The 24,653-nt window shown below is 63.1% G+C and overlaps 1 protein-coding gene across 2 annotated transcripts; it reads right to left on the bottom strand.

Annotated features, from left to right (window-relative positions):
* Window positions 1-731: 731 nt before the first annotated feature.
* On the bottom strand, window positions 732-23,541 carry CLCN7 (chloride voltage-gated channel 7). Of its 2 annotated transcripts, XM_080830373.1 has the most exons (25): window positions 23,360-23,541; window positions 16,958-17,029; window positions 13,483-13,554; window positions 13,295-13,360; window positions 12,755-12,887; window positions 12,413-12,522; window positions 11,812-11,892; window positions 10,891-10,953; window positions 10,716-10,799; window positions 9,839-9,932; window positions 9,563-9,627; window positions 8,978-9,094; window positions 8,237-8,291; window positions 7,716-7,776; window positions 7,140-7,278; window positions 6,224-6,317; window positions 4,988-5,157; window positions 3,940-3,991; window positions 3,571-3,698; window positions 3,330-3,415; window positions 2,986-3,115; window positions 2,415-2,474; window positions 2,164-2,340; window positions 1,929-2,009; window positions 732-1,697 (listed from the first exon to the last, which is right to left on the bottom strand). In XM_080830373.1, exons 1-25 carry the CDS (start codon window positions 23,510-23,512, stop codon window positions 1,611-1,613), a joined length of 2,430 nt encoding a protein of 809 aa, XP_080686499.1. In that variant the 5' UTR covers window positions 23,513-23,541; the 3' UTR covers window positions 732-1,610. The 2 variants fall into 2 exon arrangements, with proteins under 2 accessions (XP_080686499.1, XP_080686498.1); XM_080830372.1 differs by lacking the exon at window positions 16,958-17,029.
* Between the last annotated feature and the right edge of the window lie 1,112 nt (window positions 23,542-24,653).

Here is a 24,653-nt window from a genome sequence, read left to right as displayed (position 1 = left end):
TTGACCCTGCTGGCCCCCCACAGCCCCAACTGCCTGTTGCCAGAAAGATCTGAGGGGCGCCGTTGAGCCAGCAGGTGTGGGCAGTGGTCGCTGGCCCGGGAGACAGGGTTGGGAGAGCCGGGCACCGGGCACCTGGGTGGGAGGGGCGCGCAGGTGCTTACGGCCGGCTGGCGGGAGGGCACTCAGCCGGGGCGCCCCTGGAGCCGGGGGAGGGTGCAGGCCACAGGCGTGGGCTGCACGGTGCCTCCAGGTTGCTTGCAGCCACAGCCAGAAAGCGAACAGAGACAGGTGCAACTTTCCAGTGTTTTATTTCCCCCACGGGGACCCTGTGGCTGGCTCAAAATGTCATCACCATGAACCACTACGTCCCTGCTTTCCCACCCCAGGTCAGGCCAGTGTGGACCTAATCCCTGCACCCAATGAGCCAGGCCCGCTCACCGAGGGCGGACTGGGCCTTCCCCAAGACAAGGCAACTATTCCAAAGTCAGCCCTGGTCTGGGGGCTTTCTGCACCCCTCGCAGCTCAGAACAGCACTCAGACCGAGGGCCCCCGGGGGTCCAGAGTCCAGTGCTAAAATATCCCACAGACAAGCATCTGTCACAACTGCCTCCATTCCCTCCGTGGGGGTCAAGGCGGCCCCATCCTGGATGCCCCCGCTCAGCGGCCTGCGAAGCCCCGACTGCTGGACTGTGGCATGTGCTGGGCAGGAACCAGGGAGCCGGCGCTGGCCGTGAGGATATGATTCTTTTATTTCTCCCTTCCAGAGCTCCCAACGTTCGTTACCCTGTGTCCCCCAGAGGGCTCCTGCCAGGAAGGGACTGGCTTTTGAAGGCCCCACTCCCTTGAAAGGGGCCCAAACCAAGATGGGCGGCTGCCCCCACCCCCAGGCTCTGCCACAGCGGCAGGCCGGGAGCCTCGTCTCGGCAGCAGGCCAAGGAATCACCTCCAGAAAGAGTTCTCTGGGGTCCTGGGGACACAGGAGAAGCAGAGTATCCTTGCTCCGGGCCCACCGGCTCATTCCAGAGCCCACCTGCCCCAGGACCAGGACCAGAGCTGCCCCAAAAGGTGGCCCTGGGCCAAGGGTCCTTGAAGGCGAGCGGGAGCTGCCCCCCTCAGAAGTGCCAGTCTCCCAGGGCACACCGGCCACAGCCGTCAGTCCGGATGTCGGGGTGACGGAGCCGTTCAGACCCACAGATGATTCTCAGCTCTCCCTCCGGCCGAGACCCCGGAGGGCCGCACGGTCAGTCTGCGAAACAACTGGCCTCCCCCGTAGAGCCTGCTGCCGCGTCTGCTCCCCAGGGCGCCCGCCTCCAGGTGCAGCCCCGTCACCTCCAGGTGCAGCCCCGTCACCTCCAGGCCACAGACGGAGTGAAGGGACAAAACCACGGGCCTCTACGGCGGCTGCGTGTCCCCCAGGCCCCAGCCGGTGAAGTGCAGACGGTGTGGTCCTCCCGGGCCAGCCCGCAGGGGAGCAGACAGCGCAGCAGCAGCAAGGGGCCCCGGCCGCCATCTCACACGCGCACAGACACACAGACACACGCGTGCCCCGAGCACTGGGGGATGCCGGATCCACCGCTGCCCCAGGGAGCGAGGGGGGCGGGGGGCAGGGCTCACGTCTGGGCCAGGGCCAGCTCCTCCAGGCCCCCCCTCCCGAGGCGGTACCTGGCCAGGTCCTTCCTGGTCACCAGTCCGACCACCTGCGGGAGCAAAGCCGGGGCAGGGGCTGGCAGCAGCCTCTTGCCGTCGTGGAAACCCTGCCCTATGCCCTGCAGGGGGCAGCACTGTGCGGGGGAGCCCCAGGGTCGGACACCTGGCGGGTCTGGGTACTGAGCCTTGCACACCCCCCCACCCCCCCACGCCCGCCCAGGGGCTGAGAGCAGGTCTGCCGACTGCACGACCAGGGCAGCCAGGATACCGCGGCCACTCACCTGGTTGCAGTTGTCCACCACCACCAGGTGCCGGAGGCCGAGGGCCCGGAACAGCTTGAACACGCGCGGGAGGGACGCGTCCTACAGAGGGGGCAGGCACGCCGCTGAGCCCCCCGCCCGGCCCATCCGAGAAGGGCGGCGCCTCCGACCCAGCCCGGCCCCCTCCCTGCCCCTGCCCCTGCCCCACAGCCAAGCTCCCAAGCCGCCCATCCCCGGCCGCGGCCCGCGGCAGCACCTGCGGCACCGTGTAGGGGGAGGGGTTCATGAACTCCGAGAGGTCCATGGTGCACTCGCGCTCGTCCTGCGACACGTGGATGGACTGGATGGGCGGGAAGCGCGGGTAGGCGTCTCGGAAGTCCTTCAGCCTCAGCCGCCGCCGCACGAGGCCCATGCTGGAGCGCTCCACGAACACCTGCGGTGGCGGGCGTCAGAGCCGTGCGACAGCCCCGTCCCCCCCCCACCCCCCGCCGGGCGGCCCGCAGCTACCTTGTGCTTCAGGAGGACAATGAGCTGGGAGCGCAGGATCAAGCCCTGAAGCCGGGCCGGCTGTGGGAAGAGACCCTCGTCCGTGAGGAGCCCGAGACCGAGAACCTTCCAGCCACGGGGGCTCCCTGCCGTGACCTCAGATGTCCGCTGCGGGAAACCCCGCCGGGCTCCCCTCGATGCGTGGCCGCTGGCTCCGGAGCCGGCCCGCCGCGGGGAGTTCGCCCGCACGTGATCATCGCTGCCCGAGGCTGGGGCAGCAAGAGGCCATGGGGAAAGGCGCACCGCCGCCCGCACCACATCCGTCCGCACCGCTCCCGACACAGGTCACTGCCCCGACGCCCTGGCTGACGGCACAGCGTGGAGTCAGAGCCCGACACGCGTGGGTGCCGGAAGCCCTGACGGGCGGTCAGCACCCCCCAGGCCGCCGCCTCCTGGCCGTGGGACCCCATTCCTTTGCAGCTGGTGGAAGTGAGCTCCATGGGCCCACACGCGGTTTCCGCTCCACGCGCCACGGCTGAGGCCACACGCACGTATGGGCCAGACAGCTGCCTGCACCCGGGGCCCCGGGTACCTGGTTGTCGCCAGCAAACTCCACCACGGGAAACCCGTTGTGATTGGACGCCGTGTTGCTGAGAACGTCCACGATGACGCCCACCTTCTCCCTCCTCCGCAGGCAGGTGACCGGTGTGCTCATCACCTCCCTGGGCAAGAGCGTCTGCCGTGGCCTCGCCTCAAGTGACCACGTGACTAATACCCGCTCCCCGCCCAGACTGAGGCTCGACAGGCAGGAAGCCGCCAGACGCAGGAAACCGGGGCGAGGAGCCAGGGGGCCCGCCGCCCAGACATCCAGCCACCGGCGCGCCCTCCCCAACCTCCCGGGAGTGTCTGCTGTCCACTGACCCCCGCCGGCCATACCTGGCAGTGAGCGAGTGGGAGGTGACGGGGGCCTCCCAGTGCAGGAAAGGCACGCTCTGCAGCTGGATGTGCATGTCATACAGGCCCTGCGGGGGGCGGGGGGCGCTGAGATGGGCAGAGGGCCCCTACCACCCCTCTGCTGCCCGCCTCTCAGCCCCCAGTCTCAGGCTCCCCGCTGGGGGCCGGCGGGGGCGCACAGAACAGGGGACGAGGCAGGCAGGCCTCCTCCCACAAGCCGCACCTCGATGAAGATGTCGCCCACGATCTTGGCGGTCATCAGGACCAACATGATGGGGAAACCATACGTCACGTTGCTGGTGGCCTCCATCATGATGACAGTCAGGCTGAGGGTCATCCTCACGATCCCACCTGCCCAGGGAGGTCATCAGGGGAGGCTGCAGCCCCAGTGGCCGCTCCGTGCAACCCCCTAATCTCTCAGTGTCCATGCCGGCACCCCACCCACTCGCCCTGGTGGTCTGGCCCTGCAAGCCACAGAGTGGGGACAGTGACCCTTACATGCCACCACGGGGTGGACTCGTGGCCTTCCTTTCCCCAAGGAGAAGGCGCCCCCTCCTGACCTTGGGACACCCACGGGGCGGCCAGGACTCACCCAGCTGGGCAGCTGCTCCCATGAGGGCGTATTTGCCAGGGTCTGCCCAGATCTGCGGGGATGACAGAAGAGCTGTCGGAAGGATGGCAGCCCCCTTCTCAAGCCCACTGAGATACATGACTCCCCAGCGGCAGGCCCTGGGCCCAGCAACGCCAACCCTAGAAGAAACTCCTACAGTCCACACACACATGTAATGTGGTCTGTGGTAGCACCTACGGCAACAGAAGCCTAGAAACCCCCTGGGGGCACCCCGCTCAGGAGGCCCTGAAGGATCTGGGCCGCACACACACAGGACAACTCGGAGCCCGTATTCCACGTGCCGAGGAAGGAAGCAGGACAGGTGCGTGCAGGAAGGCCGGCAGTGTCCCCGCGCGCAGAGAGAGCCCAGAGTGGACAAGCAGCAGTGAAGCCACACACAGGCCACGCTGTGCAACTCCACGGAGGAAACGCCCTTGACAGGCAAACCCGCAGAGACAGAAGGCGGGCAAGTGGCTGCAGGGGCTGGGGTATGCCAGTGACCGCGCCAGGCACACAGGGGTGACACTAGACACGTGATGCAGACCACCATCGCGTAGGGAGAGCCCCCGAGCTGCACACTTCCACGGCGGGAGGCCTGACAGTACGTGAATCACCCCTCAACTGAGAAAGGAAAATCCGGAGCCACGCCTGGGAGGACACGTGACACAGGCACGGGGAGATCTAGAGAGGGGAGCAGGCGGACGACGGGGACCCACCCTGGCTCCTCAAAGCGTTTTAGAAATCTTATCTCAAAGACTGAAGTAAGAAAGGAAGATAAACAAAAAGAAAGGCTAGCCCCCCGGGGCCGGGCACACACGCCTCGGTCACACACTCAAGTGACACCGAGCATCTCCCGGTCCATGCTTCTGGCACCACGTCTGCAGATGGCCGTGCCCATCGCGTCTCGGTCAAACGCCAGCAGCCAGAAAACTCGAGGCCACGCCGAAAGACCAGGGGCTCAGATGCACCTGTCCCCTTGCACGGAAAGCCCTGGATCCCAGGCCTGGAGTGCAAAGAAGCCCACACTCACCGCGGCCCCTGTAACGTAGGACAGGGAAATGCCAAAGAGCCGGCCCCAGGCGGCCCCGATGAGCAGGGATGGAATGAAGACACCAGCGGACACCGTCAGCCCATAGGTCCAGCAGGCCAGGAAGAAGTAGACCAGGGTGAAAAGGCCAAGCGTCATGGGGTTGTAGGAGCCTAGGGGAGAGGGGTCTGGCTAGAACCTGCCACGTGGATTCACCTGGAACATGGCTACCCGGCCCAGCTGCCCAGTCCGCTGCCCCCAAGTAGCCCCATCCTCAGGGGCCACAGTGCGAATCTTGGAGGCCTAGTCCCCGAGGCAGGAGCACAGCGGCCTGGCAGGTGGGGCCTGGTGTGGCCAGCAGGACACTGACCTGAGGCCGAGGGAAGGACATGCGGACCCCTGGACACCAGGGGAGGGAGACCGCCAGGCATCAATCTAGAGCAGACACTTCCAGACGCCGAAAGAAACCCACCCAAGCCTGGGACCAACCAGTCCAGGAGACTGCTGTCCGCCCAATGGCCTGGTCCAGGGCACCAAGGGCTCAGCCTCACCCCGTGTTTAAAACTTCCCGCTAAATCTCATGGACCTGCTATGTGCGTACAGAGACAAACCAGAAAGTTCTCAGTGACCCTGTTCACAACAAGGAGCAATTAAAGACGGCCTAAAGAGCCCCAAACGGAAAAGGTGAAATGATGTCACAGAATGACCACATGCTGGCTTCCACGGGTGCACACAGTAGGTGCTCTTGTGGGCCTGGTGCCATGGGCAGAGGCGAGCCACTGCACACATCAGCACCGTAGCAGGCGTGCGCTGAAAAGGAGCGCTCTACACTCAACAACGTGTTTTTTTAATTAAAAATGAGTGCAGCTGGGAGCACGTGGCCAGCTCAGTCGGGGGAGCGTGAGTCTGAGCCCCATGGTTGGGGTGGAGGTCACTTAGAAAGGAGACGCAGTGGCCAGTGAGTGTCACCAGGCTGCAGCTCCCAGAGGGAAACACGGTGGGAGACAGGAACATCGTCACTGATGGAGACAGCGGCTGCCCTGTAGGAGGGGAAGGGCCTGGGCTACCCCGAGCTCTCACCCGCCTTCGCCAGTGCGCCATCCACCGCGGCAAGGGTGCTGACCTCTGCCCTTGGGGCACACTGGCTGGAAGGGAACCCTCAGGTCCAGGGACTATGCGGCGGTCTCAGACCAGGCTGGAGGGGCCAAGACCCCCTGAGCATGGAGCTCAGGCACGCACCTGGGGGGTCGTGGAAGAGGCTGACCACGCTCTTCTCCGGGGTGTTGAAGAAGGCGGCGGCCATTGAGTTGTACTCGCCGTCGGCACAGAAGAGCTGTGAGGTCGGGAGAGAGAACGGGCCGGTGGGCAGACTGGTCCTGGCACCCATGACGCAACGGCTGGGTCAGGTCGTGGCCTCGGAGAGGCAGGACGCCAAGAGCCAGGCCCAGGGATGGCGAGGGCTCCAGAGGCAGGTCCAGCCTGCGGGGCCAGTCCACAGGAGGCTGGCCGGACAGGGAGTCTGTCACTGGGGCACGCGGGGTCTCTGGAGCTCCGCAGCTGGCACCTGAGCCCTGGAGCCAGTGGGCTGAGCCCTCTCAGGCTGAGCGGGGTGGGTTCTGTGACCTCTAGGTGCCCCCCAGCCCTGGCCACCAGACATCTGCCCAGCCTCCGTGACTTTGCCGGCCCTGGGCATCTCGCACACAGAGCATCACACGCACTTAGGCCGCCCCATCTGGCCTGTGTCCACGTGCTTCTGAGCTTCAGCCACGGGCTGGCGTATCAGAGCTTAAGCTCTTTCCACGGCCAGATACACCCACTTACGGACAAACCCCATTTTGCTGGTCAGTTTGCCAGGTGGCGGACACTTGGGCTGATCCCTGTGGGCCGTGGCCATGCCGTGGCAGGTCTGTGTGGGTTTTGGGCTTCTCGGGTCCACACCTGCAACCCCCCCACCGTCCCCCATCCTGAAGTCCCCGTGTGGCCCAGGTTGAATGCTGCTCTGGGAGGAGGACCAGGGAGACCCCACCCAGCGTAACTTCTGCTCTCCTGATGCCCAGCAGGCCCGGGAAGCCCGCTTGAGCCAGATTTCAGCTTCTGGCCACCCTCCGGCCCCATCCCGCCTGATAGACCCACCCGCCGGACCTGGGCCTCCTACCTGGAGGGGGTAGGACACGGAGCTCCCCTGCAAGGGCTGGCAGTCTCGGGATGAGTAAATCAGCACGAAGGCAACCGTGGCCGTGACTGCAGCCACCAGCATGGCCTCGATCACCTGGAGGCAGGGCCGGTGGATGTACCTAGAGCAAGCAGCAGGACGGACCGGCCTTCGGACGGCTGCACGGCCGGACAGCTGCCGCGGCACCCGGAGTCCGTGTCTCAGGAGAGCTCGTTGCAGGACACGATGGGGTGACACAGGGTGACGCAGCGCACACAGTCACCGGGTCATCTCCTGGGCACCGCCGACAGCATTTTAAGTCCGGGCAGGAGAACAAGGAGGCGAAAGCGCCTCTGCAGGCCCAGGGCCCACCCAAAGACATCGAGAAACCCGAAACCTCCCAGAACTGCTCTCCGGGCCCGAGCGTCCCACGGTTCAGGACCTCCCAGGCCTCCAGACCCAGGAACCACCGACAAGGAGGCCTGCCAGCGCGCGGCCTTCCATGCGACCCCACAGGCACAGAGCCCACAACACGCCCATTTTCGAGAGCCCCAGGTGCACAAAACAGAGGCTTCTCACCTGATTCGAAACATCGTCAGCCAGTAATTCAAGGCATTGAACACGGCGCCAAGGATACCACCTAGGACCAGGAGGGGACAGCGTGTAAGGGACACGGGAGAAAGGACAGGAAGACAGGCTGTGCGTCTGTGTACTGTATGTCAGCACAGCCCAGCACACGCACGAGTGGATTTCTCAAAGGCTTTGCCTTCCTTCGGGGGGGAGAAGGTTTTTCAGAGTGGGAAGTGCTGTCCAGAGCTCATTCTGTAGAGGAGCACCCACCGACGGGCTTCTCCAGCAGAGGGAAAGCTCCGGTCTTCCAGCTGTGGGCTCCCTCCCAGCGGTGCGTGCACAGGGCAGAACGTGGGAGGACAGCTCCCTGGCTGTGGGGGCCACGGCCCCCTCCGGCCCCGTCAAAAGCTGAGCCAGGCCTGTGGTCTGGTAGGCCCGGACCCCACCACACACTCTGACCCCACTGGAAGTCTCCTGCTCCCACCTGGGTTGGGGGGACGGGAAGCATTCCATCACGGGACGACCCTTACCCACTACGCCCATGGCGATGAAGATAGGAATCTCGTGGATCGTGTACACCATTGTCTGCAGAGGAGAGAACGAGCGTCCTGTGAGAACGTCGCCAGCCCTCCCCACTCTGACACGAGCGAGGACACGGCCCGTGATCAGTCTGCGCACAGGCCGTCCGACACTTTCATGCACGACTACGGGGGTCCGCAGGACAGAGGCATGGCGGTTCCAAGCAGACCACACTCCCTCTAAGGGCTTTTGCCTGCTCCCAGCCCGGGTCTTCGTCCACCTGAAGGTGGGGATGGCCTGAGTTTTTCTCAAATGGCGGTCAAGGGGGCACAAGTGAGGAAGAGCCCCGGGAATACATCTTGTGACCCCAAGTGACCCGAGGGCTCTGCTGTGTCCACATGTGCAGCGCCCATGGGAGCAGGGTCCCAGTGCACAGCACCCGCTTGCTCCGTGGACACAACCGTATGAGCACCCTGGGCCCGGGACCTCAGCACCCGCCCGACAGTCTGCAGACTGCCCAGACGCCCCGAGAGCACCCAGCGGTGTCAGGCATCCGGATCTGCACAGGTAGGTCAGCTGTGAGCTTCCCTAAGTCACCTCCCGGCCCCCAGCACTTACAACCAAGAGCTCAGCCCTGCAGCTGAGAGTGACAGTTTCCCAAAAGCCCACACTCTCAGGATGAACCTCAAGTATGTGACCATGACCCCAGCCAGAGAAAGCAGCAGAGACGACGAGGGAGCACGGTGTATTACCTCTGTGTCAAATCTCCCAAAATTGATAAGCCCTGGGCTGGACAGGTCCCATATATTTCCGTGGTAAATGCTCAGGACAAAATTCAGGGTGAACGTGGAAATCATAGAAGCAAAGAACTGTGGGCAGAGAGGAGCACAGGCACCGCCGGAGCCTGCCCGAGGCGGGGGGGGGGGCGGGGGGCCCGTGGGGCCGGGGAGCTAGGAGGGGACCCTCCCCTCCCGTCATTCGGGCGGTGCCTGGCCCCCCGTGGCTGGGCAAGCACGTGTTGGGGCCAAGCCGTGACGAAGCTGCAGGACGAGATGTGCGGTGGGGTCTGGGCGGGCCCGATGAAGGGGACAACAAGGTGCAAACAGGACCCACGGCTGACGGGGGAGGCACGTGAGGTGGGAGGACAGCAAGCGGCTCCGGGCCAGCGAAGGGCAGAGTCGGCCACAGCCGCCCCACAGGAGCACGGCTCCCGGCATAGCCGACTGGAGACCCCAGGGGAAGGCACCACAGCGCAGGCCAAGAGCCAGGCGTCCCTCGAGTGAATGGAGGCCAGGGGACAGCACCACCTGGCGGAGTGGCCCTCTGCAGGCACTTACTATTCTCCAGGTCAGGAACTGGTTCCAGAAGGAGGCACCCTCCTCCAAGCTGAACAGGACCCCACCTGGAGCGGCAAGCAGCCCAGCCCTGACGCGCTCCCCCAGGACACACAGAGGAGCCCGTGACCCCGGGGCACCGAGACCGGCAGAGGCGGCCGCCAGGCCTGTTGGGCCACGTGCCTGCACCCTCCCCCCGCCCCAGAGTCTGCAAACGGCAAGACCCCTCCCCCACACGGGAGGGACCACAGCTTGCCCCGAGTGGGCTGCCCTCCTCACCCACGGGGGCTCCGAATGCAGCAGACACGCCGGCCGCAGCTCCCGCGGAGACAAAGTCCCGCTTCTCCGTGTCCCTGCGGAAGTACTCAAAGATCTGCAACAGGCGGACACGGGGACACACTTCAGCAACTTCCCCACGGGCGCCCCTGAGAGCGTGGCAAGGTCAGCGAGCGCCAGGGACACCGGGCCCGCGGGAGACAGCTCTCGGGACGGTCCACCCATGCGGACTCATGAAGACCACGGAACAGCCGTGGCATCACAGAACCAAAGGCGCCCTCATGGGCCAACAGCCAAGGAAGGAGGCTCACGACGATGGGGAACCTTCACAGACCACCTAAGACCCATCAGACGCCTCAAAACCTCGCAGAACACCGGACAAAAACCAAACAAAAGAGACGCTGAAGACACACGCTTGACGTAAAAACCAAGACTGGGGGTCCCTGGGGGGCTCAGTCATTGAGCGTCTGCCTTCAGTTCGGGCCATGATCCCGGGGTCCCAGGATCGAGCCCCGCATCAGACTCTCTGCTCAACGGGGAGCCCGCTTCCCCCCTCCCACTCCCCCTGCTTGTGTTCCCTCTCTCACTGTGTCTCTCTCAAATAGATAAAACCTTTAAAAACAAAACCAAGACTGTCCCGTAAAGACCGCAAACATCTGAATTCCCACGTAAAGTCAGTGCAACACCCGTCAGGATGCTGGTGACTTTGGGGGGAAACGTGGCAGATTGCTGTGAAACAGATCTTGGAAGTGAAGGGTCTTCACTTGTCACGTGAGCCGCCCCGACCACCTCCGAGGCCCCACGTGCCTCTGGGACGGCTGCGGGCAAGGCCGTGGTCCCGGGCACACCGGGGTCATCACGTCGGGAGGGGGGCACGCACCTTGAAATCTCGCTTTAGTGACGTCGACCTCCCCTGGGAAATCCCGGCGGCAATGACGGAGCCCGAGTGAATCATCGGTCCCTCCTGGAAGCACAGGACAGCTGCCCTCAGACAAGCGTGGCTCCAAGAGAACTAAGTGGCCTTGGCTCACCGGCAGCGAGCAGGGTTCCGTTACCTTTCCCACCGCCAGTCCGCCCACCACGGACAAGATCACACCGGACACTTTGATCACGAGAGTCTAGAACACAAAGGAAGGCCTGTCAAGTCTCTGAGGAAAGGCCGCGTATAGTCCGAGAGCGCGTAGCACAATCTGACCACGTGCCCAGCTCAGAACCCGCGACACAAGGCAGGCACGCGGGAGGGCCGGCGCACAGTGGGCGTCCTCGGTGTGGGGCTCCGGCTGATTCTTCCTGAACCTTCAAATCTCCCATCCTGGGAAGCTATGCACCCCCAAGAGCCGGAAGCAACAGCTTCTGCTCCGCTGGACATAGCCCAGGTGTGTTTGCTGACCCTGCACCCACCGGGGGACCCCGCTGCGTGCAGCGGGCACAAGCTCTCCCTGAGGCCATCCTGCTCCTCAGGCTGCCATCGCCGGTCCCCACCCCCGGGACACAGCACAGGCCCCCGGGAGCATCCCGCCCTGGACGAGCCAAGAGAAGCCTCCGGCTGAGGCATGCCGACCAGACACCTGGAGATGGCCATGGAGGAACCACGCTCCTAGATGCCCCAATCTCTTCAGAATTAGGGCGTTGTCGAGAATATTAAGCAGAACGTTAAGGAATACTACCAAAACAGTAAAAAACTCATGGAAAGGGGACCTACCACTCCAACAGAGCTATTCTGACCTTGAGATACTAACCACCGTGCAGAACATACGGACGCGTTCCACACGGCTAGTGAGCCCAGCTGCCGCCCCGTTTAAGCACAAGTGCATAATTTACAATGCGTAAGAGAAAATTCTAACCCCTTCCAAAGCAGGTTTACATGAAATGCACACCCACACTCATGGGCAGCACATGGAGGGACTCTGGCCAAGTCCCAGAGGCGCTCGGGGACCAACCACAGCTCCCAGCCCAGCGCCTCCTCCAGGCCTCACCTTGAGCCGGACCACATGGGGGATCTTCACCCCATTCAGGAAGCATTTGATCTGGGGGATCCCGCTGCCAGCAGCGACCGGCTGGAAGGAGAGAGAGATCAGCAGTGAGCAGGCCGAGCAACGGCGGGGCTACAGCCCCCACGGGCCCCAGCGGACACGGCCACATGGTGCCCGAGACAGGACAGCTGCCCTTGGAGGGACTCCTGCTTCCTCTCATTCCAGAGGCAGTGATGATGGTGGGGAACGGGGAGCAGGCCATGGGAGGGGTCGGGAATTGAGCGGAAAAGAGGCCCAGTGTCCCCGGGGGGGGTGCGGGGGGGGCACTGCAGACAGAAGCTTCCAGACGCTACGCTCATGATAGAGGAGAAGCCAAGAAAGAGGCAGGCCACAGGAAGGGAGGCTTCTGGGAGAAGTCCAGGAAGAAGGGATGCTCCCTTCCACCTGGACCAGCCCTGCTGCTGAGGCCCCGCCCACCCTGGGAGTCTTCTGCTCTGCCTGAACACGGAACGTCCACACCAGAGGCCCCGCCAGTGTAGCCGCGTGGACCTTGCCGGCGCGGGCTTCAGGGTTCCCTCCCACAGGAGCCCCCTAGCGGCTGTACCTCCACAAAGGCGACGATCGCAGAGCCCACGAGCACGAATGCGGAGTTCAGCGTGGCCCACAGCAAAAGGGAGAAGGAGAGCCCGCCCCTCTCTGTGAACTTGTCGATATCTGGTGCTCATCAAGGATGACCGGCAGCTTAACCCCTGGCCTGCCCGCTGCCCTCCTGGGCCCGGAGCGTCACTCCTGGCCCCCCGATGCCACCATGCAGTCACGCCTCCCCCACGCGGATGGCAAACGTGCCCGGCGGGGAGGCCTCACCGCTGGCCGGCTCAGAGCTGCACAGCCCCACCCAGCGGAGCCCGCGAAGCCTCGTATGCCGGGGACTTCAGACAAAGGATACTGTCCTTGACGACCTTGTACTTCAAGCCAGCCACGTTCTCTACCACGATGTCAATGAAGCAGGCCACAAGGCCCGTGAGGATTCCGATCATGGCACAGATGACCCAGCGCTTCATCTCCACCGTCCGGAAGGCCTGCGGGGAGGGCGACCATCAGAAACAGGCGCGGTGCGGGGGCCTCCGGTGCGTCCAGCCCCGGGGGTTCTGTAGGCCGCCACCAGCACACCGCATGCAGGACCCTGCATCCAGGGAAGGCGGCCTCTGGTCAACGTCTCAGAGGCGGCGGACCCTCCCCACCAGTTCACAGTCAGTGGCTGACAGCCTGGGCGCCCAGCGGACGGCGGCCTGTCCTCCTCCATCACGCCCACCTGACACACCCACTCCCGTCCCTGTCCCCAGGTGTCTCTGGCTCCAGGACACAAACCAGGATCGGAGGCTGGAGGACCCCAGAGGGGGTGGGAGGGGGCCGCACCCAGGCCAGGGGGCAGCACGAGGGCAGCGGAGAGCAGGGCGCGTGGTGAGGACACCCAGCGCAGACTCACCGTGTGGTTGATGCGCCTCTCCTCCTCCAGGAACAGCTGGTTCTCGCTGTTGTCATAGTCCAAGCTCTGTGGGAAGGCACACACGACACACGGTTGACACCGGCGCTCCGGGGTCATGGGGCAGAAGGGGGAGGGGGCGAGGGGGCGAGGGTCTGCGTGGGGTGGGGGCGGCGAGGGAGAAGGCCCACCTCGTACTTGAGGGACAAGAGCTTCTCGTTGTGCGGGATCTCCTTGGGGAAAGGATGAGGGGGGTCCGTCTCCTGTGGAAGGAAGCAGAGCCGCACACTCGACAACTAGCACGCACAGGAACAGAGCAACGAAAGGGGGGGGGGGCACATGTCCGTGTGTCCCAAGAAGGCAGGAGGCTGGAAGTGCAGGCCCACGGCCCTCGGCACCACGGGCAGGTCAGGATCATCCCAGCAACGCATCCGAAACTCAAGTGACATGGTGTTTGTGGAACTTCGGGAAACATGTTCCTGGTCTGTGTCCCAGGTGCTGCCCCCAGGTCTGAAATCCTGTGGCCACTCTAGAGGGTGTTCCCTGTGCGCTCAGGGGCCGGTGGGGGCTGCCAGCCAGAGAGATCAGGCTGACCAGAGGGCAGACTCTCAGCTCCACACCCTGACCCGTGACCTCTGCAGAGGGGGAGGGACTGAGACCAAGCCCATCACCCACGACCGCCGAGCCCCCCAGCCCCGAGCCCCCCTAAGAACCCGAAATGAAGGGGTGCGGGAGCCTCCGGGCACATGGGCGCGCCGGCAGGGGATGGGTGGCCTCGGGCAGGGGGCAGGGCCTGGAAGCCCCGTGCTCCTTCCACACGCCCGCCTGCCCTGTGCGCGTGTCTGACCTCAGCTGTTCCCGAGTCCTGTCCTTGACGACGAACCAGCAACCGGGAGTAAGGTGTTTCCCTGAGTTCCGCCAGCCGTTGTAGCAAATTATGGCTGGACAAGGGGGTCTGGAGCCCTGACTTACAGCTAGTGACAGCCTGGACATGGGGGCGGTCTCGTGGGACCCGGCCCTCGGCCGGCGGGGAGGGGGTCCGCACTCATGCCTGACAGCTAGCGTCAGAACTGAGTTAAGCTGTAGGACATTCAGCTGCTGTTTGCAGAGGATGGGAGAGCGGCTTGCTGAGGAAAACCCACACATTCGGCGTCTGCAGTGTGGTACTCACGACACTCAATACTGTTGCAACAGGATAAAGGACAATGTCCTCACGATCATCTCAACAGACTCAGAAAAAGGGTCTAACGAACACCTAACACTCCTTCTCGACAAAAATACGTCACAGAGTAAAAACAGAAAGAACCTCCTCAGCCCGATCAGGGCGTCCAGGAAAACCCCACGCGAGCGTCCCACTCGACGGGGAGAGACGGAAGCCTCTCCCCGCAGATCAGAAACACGACAAGGACACCTGCCCGGGCCCTGCCTGCTCCATATGGCCCTGGAGCTCCGACCACGGCAGGGAGGCAAGAAGAGATAACAGGCATCCAGAGCCGAAAGGAAGAAATGAAACTCACTATCTGCAGACGACACAACCTCATGTACACAAGATCCCCAAAAATACACTAAGAAATTATCAGAAAAACGCACTCAGAAAGACCGAAGGACAGAAGGCTGGTGCGCGAACCCACACTTCTCTACATGCCTGCACGCAGAGCCAGGAAGGAAACTCAGAGAACTGTAGTGGCAACAGCAGCAAGAATGAAAGAAATGGAGCGTGCTCCCCAAAACACTCGACAGAGGAGCACATGTGCACTGAGAACCACTGAACGCCGCCGGGAGGAGCAGGAGGCGTGCATGAACGGAAGGATGCCGCATCCTTCGGTCAGGAGACGGGGCGCGAAGCCGCGGCGGGCGTCCCTGAAACGGACACGCTGGCCCTGAAACTACACGGAAATGCACAGGGTCTCGAGCAGCCAAAACGACCCTGAAAAAGGAGAGCAGGGGCACCTGGGGGGCTCAGCCGGTGGAGCGTCCGCGTGCAGCTCAGGTCAGGATCCCGGGGTCCTAGGATCGAGCCCTGTGTCGGGCTCCTTGCCCAGCCGGGAGTCTGCTTCTCCCTCTGCCTGCCGCTCCCCCTGCTTGTGCTCATGTGCTCTCAAAATCGGTAAATAAAATCTTACAGAAAAGGCAGAAGGAGAACAAAGCTGGAGGACTCTCACTTCCTAGTTTCAAAACTCACCACAAGAGACCTAGTCCTCCAGACGGCATGGCCCCGGCACAAGGACAGACGCGGGCATCGGCGCAAGAGAAGCAGAGCCCTGAGAGAAACCCTCATGCTCATGGCCAACTGGTTCTCTAACACGGTGCCAAGACGACTCGTTAGGAAAGACTGGTTTTTCGGAGAGACGGTCCTGGGAGTCCGGACACCTACACCCGAATGAGCTCGTACCCCTTTCCTCCGCTAAACACAAGATGGGTGAAAAATGGATCAAAGGTCTAAAATCAGACAACTCTCAGAAGAAGAGAACATGGGAAAGTCTTTATGACCTTGGGCTAGGCAGTGGCTTCTTCGACACGACGCCAACAGCATGGCAACAACACAACAGTCAACTTGACGTCCTCACAATCAAAGCTTTTGTGGGGCACCTGGGGGGCGCAGTCGGCTGAGTGTCCTACTCTTGATTTCGGCTCAGGTCATGATCCCAGGGTCGTGGGATCAAGCCCCGTGTCAGGCTTAGCGCTGGGCCTGGAACCCGCTCTAGATTCCCTGTCTCCCTCTCCCTCTGCCCCTACCGCACCTCCCCACTCTCTAAAAAATAAAATAAAACAGGCTCTGTGCTTTCAAGGAAACTGTCAGAAACTGAGAAGACACCCTAAGAAAGGATCTGCAGGTTTCATACCTGATGAGCAACATACATCTAATATACAAAGAGCTCTTACAACCCAACGATAAAAATACAAACAACGCAATTAGAGTGGCACAGGATGTGAAGAGACGTTTCTGCAAAAAAGATATACATGTGGCCGCCAGCGCAGGAAAGATCAGCTGGCCGCCACCGGCCATCAGAGGGGGGCAGGTCAGAACCGCAAAACCCTGGGGAGGAAGTCGAGTGCAAGGCTGGAGAGCAGGGCAGGCTCAAGCAACATTCCCCGGCAGCTGCCACACAGCTTGGCACGGGGGCAGGAGGAGAACAAAGGTCCCAAGGTCCCTGTCTAAAGGTCCCTGACCCCTGAGATCCCTGTCCCCAGAGCCCACCTCCTGCCCACTCAGGGCCCCTGTCCCACACGTGGTGCCGGCTCCTCTGGCTTTGCTTCCTGCACTTGCACAGGACAGGCTCAGGGCAACCTCCTGGCATGCACTTGCCCCATCTCTGCTCACATAGGTCAGCCTCAGGGGACACAGACCCTCGGAGCCAACTTCCTTGGTTGCCCAGGCTCTGGGGGCCCACGGTCTGCTCGTCATTTTGTCCCCCAGCTCCGCACGGAACCGCCTGCACCTGTCCCCGAGCTCCGCACGGCCCTGCCCGCACCCGTCCCCAAGCTCCGCACAGAACCGCCCGCACCCGTCCCCGAGCTCCGCACGGCCCTGCTGGCTGTTCATCGCCTTCCTGTTCGCTGCTTACCCCCGCGCTCTGCTCGGCACCTCCACAAGAGCAGGCCGCGACCCTCCTGGGGGTGGGCAGGGGCTGAGAGCTGCAGGGTGGGAGCGAGTCCACTACTCACCGGGTCGAGCAGCTCATCATCTAGCTCCACGTTGCTCATCTGTCCGACCCGGAAAAATGCTGAACGTGGCGACTGGAAGCATAAGACAAATTGCGGGTGCTCAGCCCCAGGTCACGCGGCCAGTACTGGACCCCAGACAAGTCCAGACTCTGCATGAGCCCAGGACTTCTTTACCCCACAGGGCCCCCCATCACCTCGGCCTAAGGCACGGCCGAAACGGCAGACACCTGCCAGCCCTGGGGACTGAGAGCTGGAGGTCGCCCGCGCCCAGGCCCCCCACCCAAGCCACTTCCCGAGTCCCCTCAGCATGAGACTGAGGGGCTCCGGCAGGCAGGGAGCTGTCCCCGGCTTCCAGGCAGGCCCTCCAGACACGCAGCCACACTCCCATCAGCCCCCGGGGACAGACAGGCAGGCACGTGACAGTCCTCACACACACCGCATGGCAGAGGCCTGGGAAGCAGAACACAGGCGCCCGGCAGGTGTGCGTTTCCGCGAAAACTGTTTCGGGGTCGGTACACCCCAGATGCAGCGTGGAAGCCCGACCCGGGATTCCTCGGCAGCGCGGGTGGAGCTGGGCACTCTGCCGTTTACCCTGCGGCCCTCCACGACGGCGACACCTGCCGCCGGGGCCAGAGCAAAGCCCACACGGGCCCCTGGCGCCGCAGCCGCAGGTGTGTGTGTTTATCCGGGAGCAGATGACCGTCCTCCCGCCGCAGTCAGTGGCTCAGCAGTCAGCTCGCCCTGCACCCCAAGGCGTCGCTCTCCCTGCTGGGACCCCTCCCGTGGGCACGTGCTGCCCCACAGCCCACGGGAGCCCCGTGACGGCAGCACTTGCATCTCCGTGTGTCACTGCACGTGTTCTCGCCCGACCTCTTGCCGCGCCTGACGTACTAACTGCCCCAGCCGGGCCCTACAGTGCGCACAGTCCGCAGGCTCGGGCTGCACACGCTCACCCCACCATGGGGCCTTCTGAGCTGCGTGTGCACGAGAGCATCGCCATGCTCCCCATGCACAGATGGGCACCCTTCACACGCGTGTACCGAGAGCCAGTGACCCGGGGGTCTTTAAAAACACCGACAATGCCCCCAAACTGCTGACTCCAGGAGAACTAGCCCTGCTGGCCACCGTGCCGGCCCCGCAAGGGACCCCCATTCTCAAGCCGGCTGCCACCTCCCCTCCACCGACAGGACACGTGTGAGCAGGAAGGGGTCTGGGCCACCACCTGGCCACAGCAACACCAAATGCACGTCCCCGGGGACGTGTCTGTACACACAGACCGGCCGGGCAGACGGGGTACACAGATGGACAGACCCCACTGAGCAAGACCAGGCCTCATGGACAGTGTGACAGGCGCAGGAGACGGGATCCACACCCTGACCCGGCAGACAGAGCCATAGAGAAAGGCTGTCTGGTCACTTCCAATGCCCCCACCAGTGACCAGGAAAGAAGCTCGGTTACACGGGACCGTCACCCCTCCGCAAAAGGGGGCCCAAAGTCAGGGCCCATCACACATCTCCTCTCGCCTCTGCAGTTTCCAAGAGCCACGCGGCAGCCTTGTGACAAGAACGGTCCAGTCAGGGGACGCCTGTCCCCTGTCAGTCAACGAAGCGTCTGCCTTCCACTCAGGTCATGATCCTGGGGTTCTGGGATCGAGTCCCACACGGGGCTCCCTACCGGCAGCCGGCTTCTCCCTCTGTCCCTGCTCTCTTTTTCTTGCTAACAAATAAAATCTTCCAAAAGAAAAAAAGAATAGTCTAGTCGGCACAGACTTACTGGCTCAGGGGACACAGGTCCTCAGCCCCTGACCAGAGGATGCCAGCAGGGCAGGGCGGCCGGCACCCCAAGAGGGCATGCCTCGACCGGGAGGTGGCGGCCCCTCCCTTCCCCCCGCTCTCTCTTCTGGGCTGTACGTGCAAAAAAAAAAGAAGTATCTTTTGTGGTGAAGCAAGCTGATTTAGAGCTCAGTGATTTCCGCGAGGTGTCTGTGTCTTCCCCTTGAACACAGGTTAGATCACATACTGGCTCCTCAAACTACTGACACGTACAAGAGGCCGGACAGAGGCTCTGGGGACTGATGCCGAGGGAAAGCGGCCAATCCCACAGATTAATAGCTGAGCAGCCGCACTGACCCAACCTCAAAATGTTGGGCCCGGGGGAATGGGAGCGGGTTGGGTGCGGGAGGGGCGACCAAGAGGCAGGACGAGAGAGCTCCGTGCCGAGGCCTGCGCTCCGCGCGCTGACCACAGTGGCACAGATGCAGACACGAGGTCAAGGGCAGAGGGTGCCCACGTGCCCATGCTGACGTCCCAGTGTCCAATCGGTGCTACCGTTTTGTGGGCCGGAAGCCATGGGGGAACCTGGGGAAGGTGCACGGGCCCTCTCTGTGTGGCCTTGTCAACTTCCTGCAAATCCACGCTTATTTATAAACATTAAAAAACGGGACGGCCACAGCAAACTGAGAAACTTCTGTGTGACACGGGAGACAAGAGAGCAGAAGGAAAGGCCGCCCGCACAACGGGAGAACGTACTACAGATCGTGCACCCGAAAGGAGTTAACACCCACCTCACGTCAGGAACTAAAGTCAACAAAACAACCGGGTAAGAAACAGTGGGCAGAGGACCTGAAGACACGTCTCCGACGGTGACACACGCACGGCCGATAAGCACATGAAAACACACTTGACACCAGCAGCTGAACCACAAGGAGATGCCGCCCCCAGCGCAGCTTGAGCCAGGGAGGGGGCCGGAAGCACGCTGGGTGGGTGCACGGGGGCACAGCAGCTGTGGAAAGCAGCGTGGGACGAGCACGTGACCCAGCGATCCGACCCCTGGCATGTCCTGAAAGACACGGGACGACCACGTGACCCAGGGATCCGACCCCTGGACGTGGGAACCCGTGTGACTCACATCAGCCAAGGGCTGGAAGCGACGCCAGCGTCCCCTGACAGATGAATGGATAAACCGGCCAGGGCCCACCCGGGCAGCAGAAGGTCGCAGGGCCTTGAAAAGGAAGGAAATTCTGCAACATGCTACAACACGGAACGGGGATGAGCCTCGGGCACATTATGCTAAAGAAAGCCGCCCGTCACGAAAAGACACACACGCCACAGTGTGAGACTTCTAGAACAGTCAGGTTTATGGAGAGGGAAAGCAGAAGGGTGGGCCCCAGGGCCTGGGTAGGGGCGGGGGCTGGGTGTTTCATGGGGAGAGTTTCAGTTGTGCAAGGCGGCCCAGTTCCCCAGGGGGCTGGCGGGACGGTTACACAACAGCGTGCGAGCCTCTGAGGGAGCTGTACGCTTAAAACTGGTCACGGCGGTGAATTCTGTGGTATGTTCTCACTCAGAGTAAAACCAAGTTTACAAACAATCCCAAGGCCGTTTGCTGTCCCGCTGGACTGTTGTCTGCGGCTCCGCGCTCAGCACGGAGGTCACGGGGCTCCAGCAGCCAGAGGCTTCCGGGCTAAGCACACAGACGCCCTTAAACAGGGTAACTGCAAACGTGAGGAAGCCTGTGGGGTCAGGCGGACGAGGAGGCCTGCAGGCTGAATCCCAGTGAGGAGAGCGAGGAGGGACTTCCAGGAGGAGCCGAGCCCAGTGCTGAGAGCCGTCTCGGAGGAAGACGGGGTGCTCGCTCACTGCAGAGCAGAGCTCGAGGGGCCGGTGAGGACGACCGAGGAGCCGGCCCTGAGCGCCGCCTCCGCCGCCCCTGGCACTCCCAGGCTGTGGTCTGTGGCTCCAGCGGTACGGGCAGGACACAGAAGGAAGCCAGTTCCCAAAGAAGCTAGATCCTTAGAACGGATTCTAAACCCGAGAGTCCTACCCCCGCCCCCGGCCCCGAAGTGTCTCAGGAGGAGCTTCCCGAAGCCGTGGGCCCTGGAAATGTCCCCCAGTCACCAACGCCACGGCTATCCCACCCTCCGCCTCCGGAGCGTCTGTTTCTGCCTCAGAATTCCCCGCAGGAGCTCTGGAAATGCTCCGCTTCCCGCTGCCCACACACATGATAATGACTTGCCGGCTGACCTCACCCTCTCCTCGTCCCAGCGGCTGAATGGCAGTGACGCTCTGGTAACTCACCGCGACCCCCTGCTCCAGCACGCTGGGCCCGGGGGCCTGACAAAGGGAACAGCAGCCCACAGGGGCCTCTGAACAGCCTGCTCCCGGGCAGGTGGAGGCTGAGCTCAGGGCGGTCAGCAGTCTCTCCGGCCCAGGGTCATGCTTCACCCCGAGGGGCACTCAGCAGCCTGCCAGGCCGCCACACGGCACCTGCCACCCCGAGCGACAGCTTCAGGAGGTTGGCCGGCTCCGCCGGTGCCCACACCACCACCATCCCACGCTGGGAGTCGTGCAAGAAACCCCAAAGGGCCGGGAGGTGGCCAACATAAGCTCCCACGTCGGAGTCACCGGGACGTGCCCATAGGGTGGTTGTTGGTCCGGGGTGTCCTTTTGGTTCCAATGGCCCCGGTCTGGCAGCACCTCACAGGCCACTGTCTGCTGCAGAGCTAGGGTGCCCCGAGGCTAACGCTGAACTCGGCCTGCGAGCCCAGAGCACACCTTCCCCACGAGAAAGCCGGCATCAAGGAATCCCGTCAGCTGCCAGTGGGGTCACCTGGTGAACGATAACCCAGAGACCGTCACTTTCCTGCTGTCTCCGATACTAACCCACGGAGTGGCTGCCATCCACCAGCTGGGACAGGCACTGCTCAGAGCAGCACACACATTCACCTTCCTGCAGGGGATCACCCTGAGGCAGCAGAGGCCACGGGGCTTGCCTCCTGGGGTGCAGAGCGGTCTCCCCCTTGCCACCGGTCTGCACGATCCCTGAAGACCGAAACCTCCAGCTTCCTGCAGGACTCCCCCTGAGAGAAAGCTGGCTTCAAAGCCAAGGGCTGTCCCCTACAGGTCTGACCTACCTCTCTCCCCACTCCGACCTACTTTCCAAACTCACAGAGGATCCCATGCACGCTCTCCATTCTTTCCCACCTGTCAGGCTGCCTGTGGGTCTTGCACTCTTCAAGACTGGACCCCGATGGGACCTCTCCTGCCCTTGAGGCCCCTCGGTCTTCACAGAGCACCAAGCGTGCTCCTCACTAGCCCGCAGCCAGTAGGAAGGAAGCCGCTTCTGCACCTCTGTTCTGGTAAACTGCGGGCAGCCGGGCACACACACAGCCGGGCAGAGTAATTCTTCTTTAGTTGTTTAAGAGAAGCCGGTCAGGTGTGACTAAACACAAACGCGCAATAGCTTGCAAACATTTTTTCACAATGATTTTTTAAGAGTTCAAAAGACTCTTCTTTAAAAAAATTTTAAAAAGCCAACTCCTTTGTTGACTTGCAAAGTGGGAAACACACATTCAGTCCTGAGATAAACCCAAATTCCACCTCAACGTTTCTAGTGCTTTCCCTGTCGACTCTTAAAGGCAGTTTCACGATTCCCTTTTGTAGACCCTAGGATACTTTCTTTTAAAAGGAAAAAATAATGCTCCAAGAAGAAAATAAGAAAGCACCCTTAAGCCCCCCCCCTCCAAATTAACCATTTCAGGTCACTTCTCGTGTAGACACAGACGGCATTTCTGAACAAGACTTCGCTCCAAGAGCGGCCCTGCACTTTCACGCTCCTGCATTCCCCAGGGACGGGGGCAACCTGGGCACAAGCCCTACAGAAGCAGCCTGATGCTTGCCTCCTTCCTGCTTCTTAAAGACTGTTCCAATGGCTCATGGACAGAGTGAGAATAAAAAAGGAACAGGAATAATAACCGAAAACAGAGTAAGACCCAGCAACGAAGAGAAACAGCTCATGAACTCAAAATGAACACAACAGCCGTGCACGCACGCAAAGCCGCAAGCCGAGTCACCGGGTGGCGCAACCGCTCCGACCTGTTGCTTAGGGCGCGGGTCTGCACGCTCGCCCGTCGTGCACCCGGTAAGGAACACGGGGTGGAAACACCCGCCATCCCTAAGATCGCCCCGCACGGGCGCGCGCAGAGAAGGCTGCCCGCAGAGCCCCGCACCGCCGAGAGCAGCCGGCAGCTCGCGCGCGCTCGGAGCACAGGGTCACGGTGAGCTCGGCCTCCTCGAGCCCCCCCAGCCGCCCGGCCCCGAGCTCCCTTCCTCCCGAGACCCCAGAACCCCAGGGCCTCGGTTCCGAGGCCAGCGCTGCCACGTGCGGAAGACGACCCCGGGCCCGGTCCCGCACCGGCCGCGGCGCATCCGCTCCTCTTGACCGCGGGGCGACCGGAGCACCGACGCGCCCGTCAGCACCGGCCAGGCACAAGGCCACCGGCGAGGGAGCCACCCTCCGCCTGCCAGGGCCGCGGATCCCCGGCCCACGCCCGCCACGGCGAGGCCGGCTCCCGGCGCGGGGAGACTGAGGCGCGGGCCCGGGGCTGTCCCGGCGGACGGGCCTCACCTGACGGGCGGCCGCCGGCCCGGCCCCGTTCAACAGCGGCGCGCTCTCCCCGGCCGGCGCCCCGGGCCGCGCCGTCCTCCGCAGCAGCGGCGCCGCCTCGTCGTCGTCCAGGTCGCGGCCGGACCACGACACCTTCTTAGACACGTTCGCCATGGCCCGCGGCGGACGGCCCGGCCCGGGAAGCGCGGCGACCCGGTGTTTGTTCTCGTGACCCGCGCCGCGCCCACGTGACCCGCGAGGCCTGTGCACGTGAGGCACGACGGCGGCCGCGCGGGGTCGTGCGCGCGGGGGGCCTTCTGGGAGTTGTAGTCCCGCGCCCCAGCGCCGTCTGGGGCGGAGGGTGCTCGGCCGCCGCTCAGGTGACCAGCGGGGACCGGGTCCCCGAGAACGGATCGCAGCAGGAACGGAGAAGGGAGCCGGGGTCCGCGAGGACCGGAAGGCGGGCAGGCTGTCCCTCCCGGAGCAGGCGGCGGCGCGGGGGGAGTGACCGGTCGCAGGCGGGGCCTCCACGGTGCGGGCAGGTCCGCTGCGTGCGGACCCCGTGCGCGGTCTCGGCATCTCCCTGCACGTTACCGACAAGCAGGAAGGGGGAGAAATCTTGGAAGCCCCGCGGAGGCCCCCCGGAGCCCAGGACAGGCTGAGCACCGCCCGGGCCTCCCGGGGCTTGTGCTGACGAGGACGCGAGGCTCTGGGGCGGGCTCTGGGGCATTGCTGCCGAGTCCCCTCACCACCGGGGAGTTGCACACACCCTGCCGGGCGGCTGTGCTCCGCCGGGAAGGGCCGGGACCGCCCTCTGTGAAGGGGTTGAAGGGACGGGACAGCTGAAGGCTCCTGGCGGCTCTGGCCTCGCTGGGACAACTGGCAGACCTTGGGCGTGCACTGGGCTGGGTGGGGGGATTGCCCGGTTCCCTGCCCTAGGGTGAACATTGTCTTGGGGTCACCGCAGGAAAAGTCCTTGTTCTCAGGAGACACGCGGCCTTTGCGGGTGGATGGGCTGGGACGCCGGCACCTGCACCATCATGGGGACGGGAGCCGGCGACAGAGGGGACCAGCTGTGGCCGAGGGCTGTCACGGTCAGTCTAGGCCCAACCTGTATGACCACAATGTGCTCGTCTTGCAACTTCTGTTTTTTAGGTATGAAACTTGTCAAAAGAAAAAAGTTGACGGAGTGTTTCAGAGGCTCTGAGGCTGAGAAAGGAATAGAGCCCCTCCCCCCACATAACTTGAAATCAGAACGAAAACCAGAATAAGAGAAGTTGGACAGGGTTTTGAATTTTCCCCACAATGACTGTGC

This window comes from Martes martes (assembly GCF_963455335.1).
Source record: "Martes martes genome assembly, chromosome: 18".
In the NCBI taxonomy this organism is placed as follows: domain Eukaryota; kingdom Metazoa; phylum Chordata; class Mammalia; order Carnivora; family Mustelidae; genus Martes; species Martes martes.
The sequence above is the reverse complement of the archived record's forward strand: the minus strand, read 5'-3'. Positions and strand labels throughout refer to the sequence as shown.

Coding starts and splice junctions, on each gene's coding strand:
- CLCN7 (XM_080830373.1), bottom strand. CDS start 23,512: ATGGCGAACGTGTCTAAGAAGGTGTCGTGGTCCGGCCGCGACCTGGAC. Junction 9,628..9,838: donor TGCATTCGGAGCCCCCGTGG/GTGAGGAGGGCA, acceptor TTGCCGCTCCAG/GTGGGGTCCTGTTCAGCTTG. Junction 3,699..3,939: donor GGGAGCAGCTGCCCAGCTGG/GTGAGTCCTGGC, acceptor CTCCCTGGGCAG/GTGGGATCGTGAGGATGACC.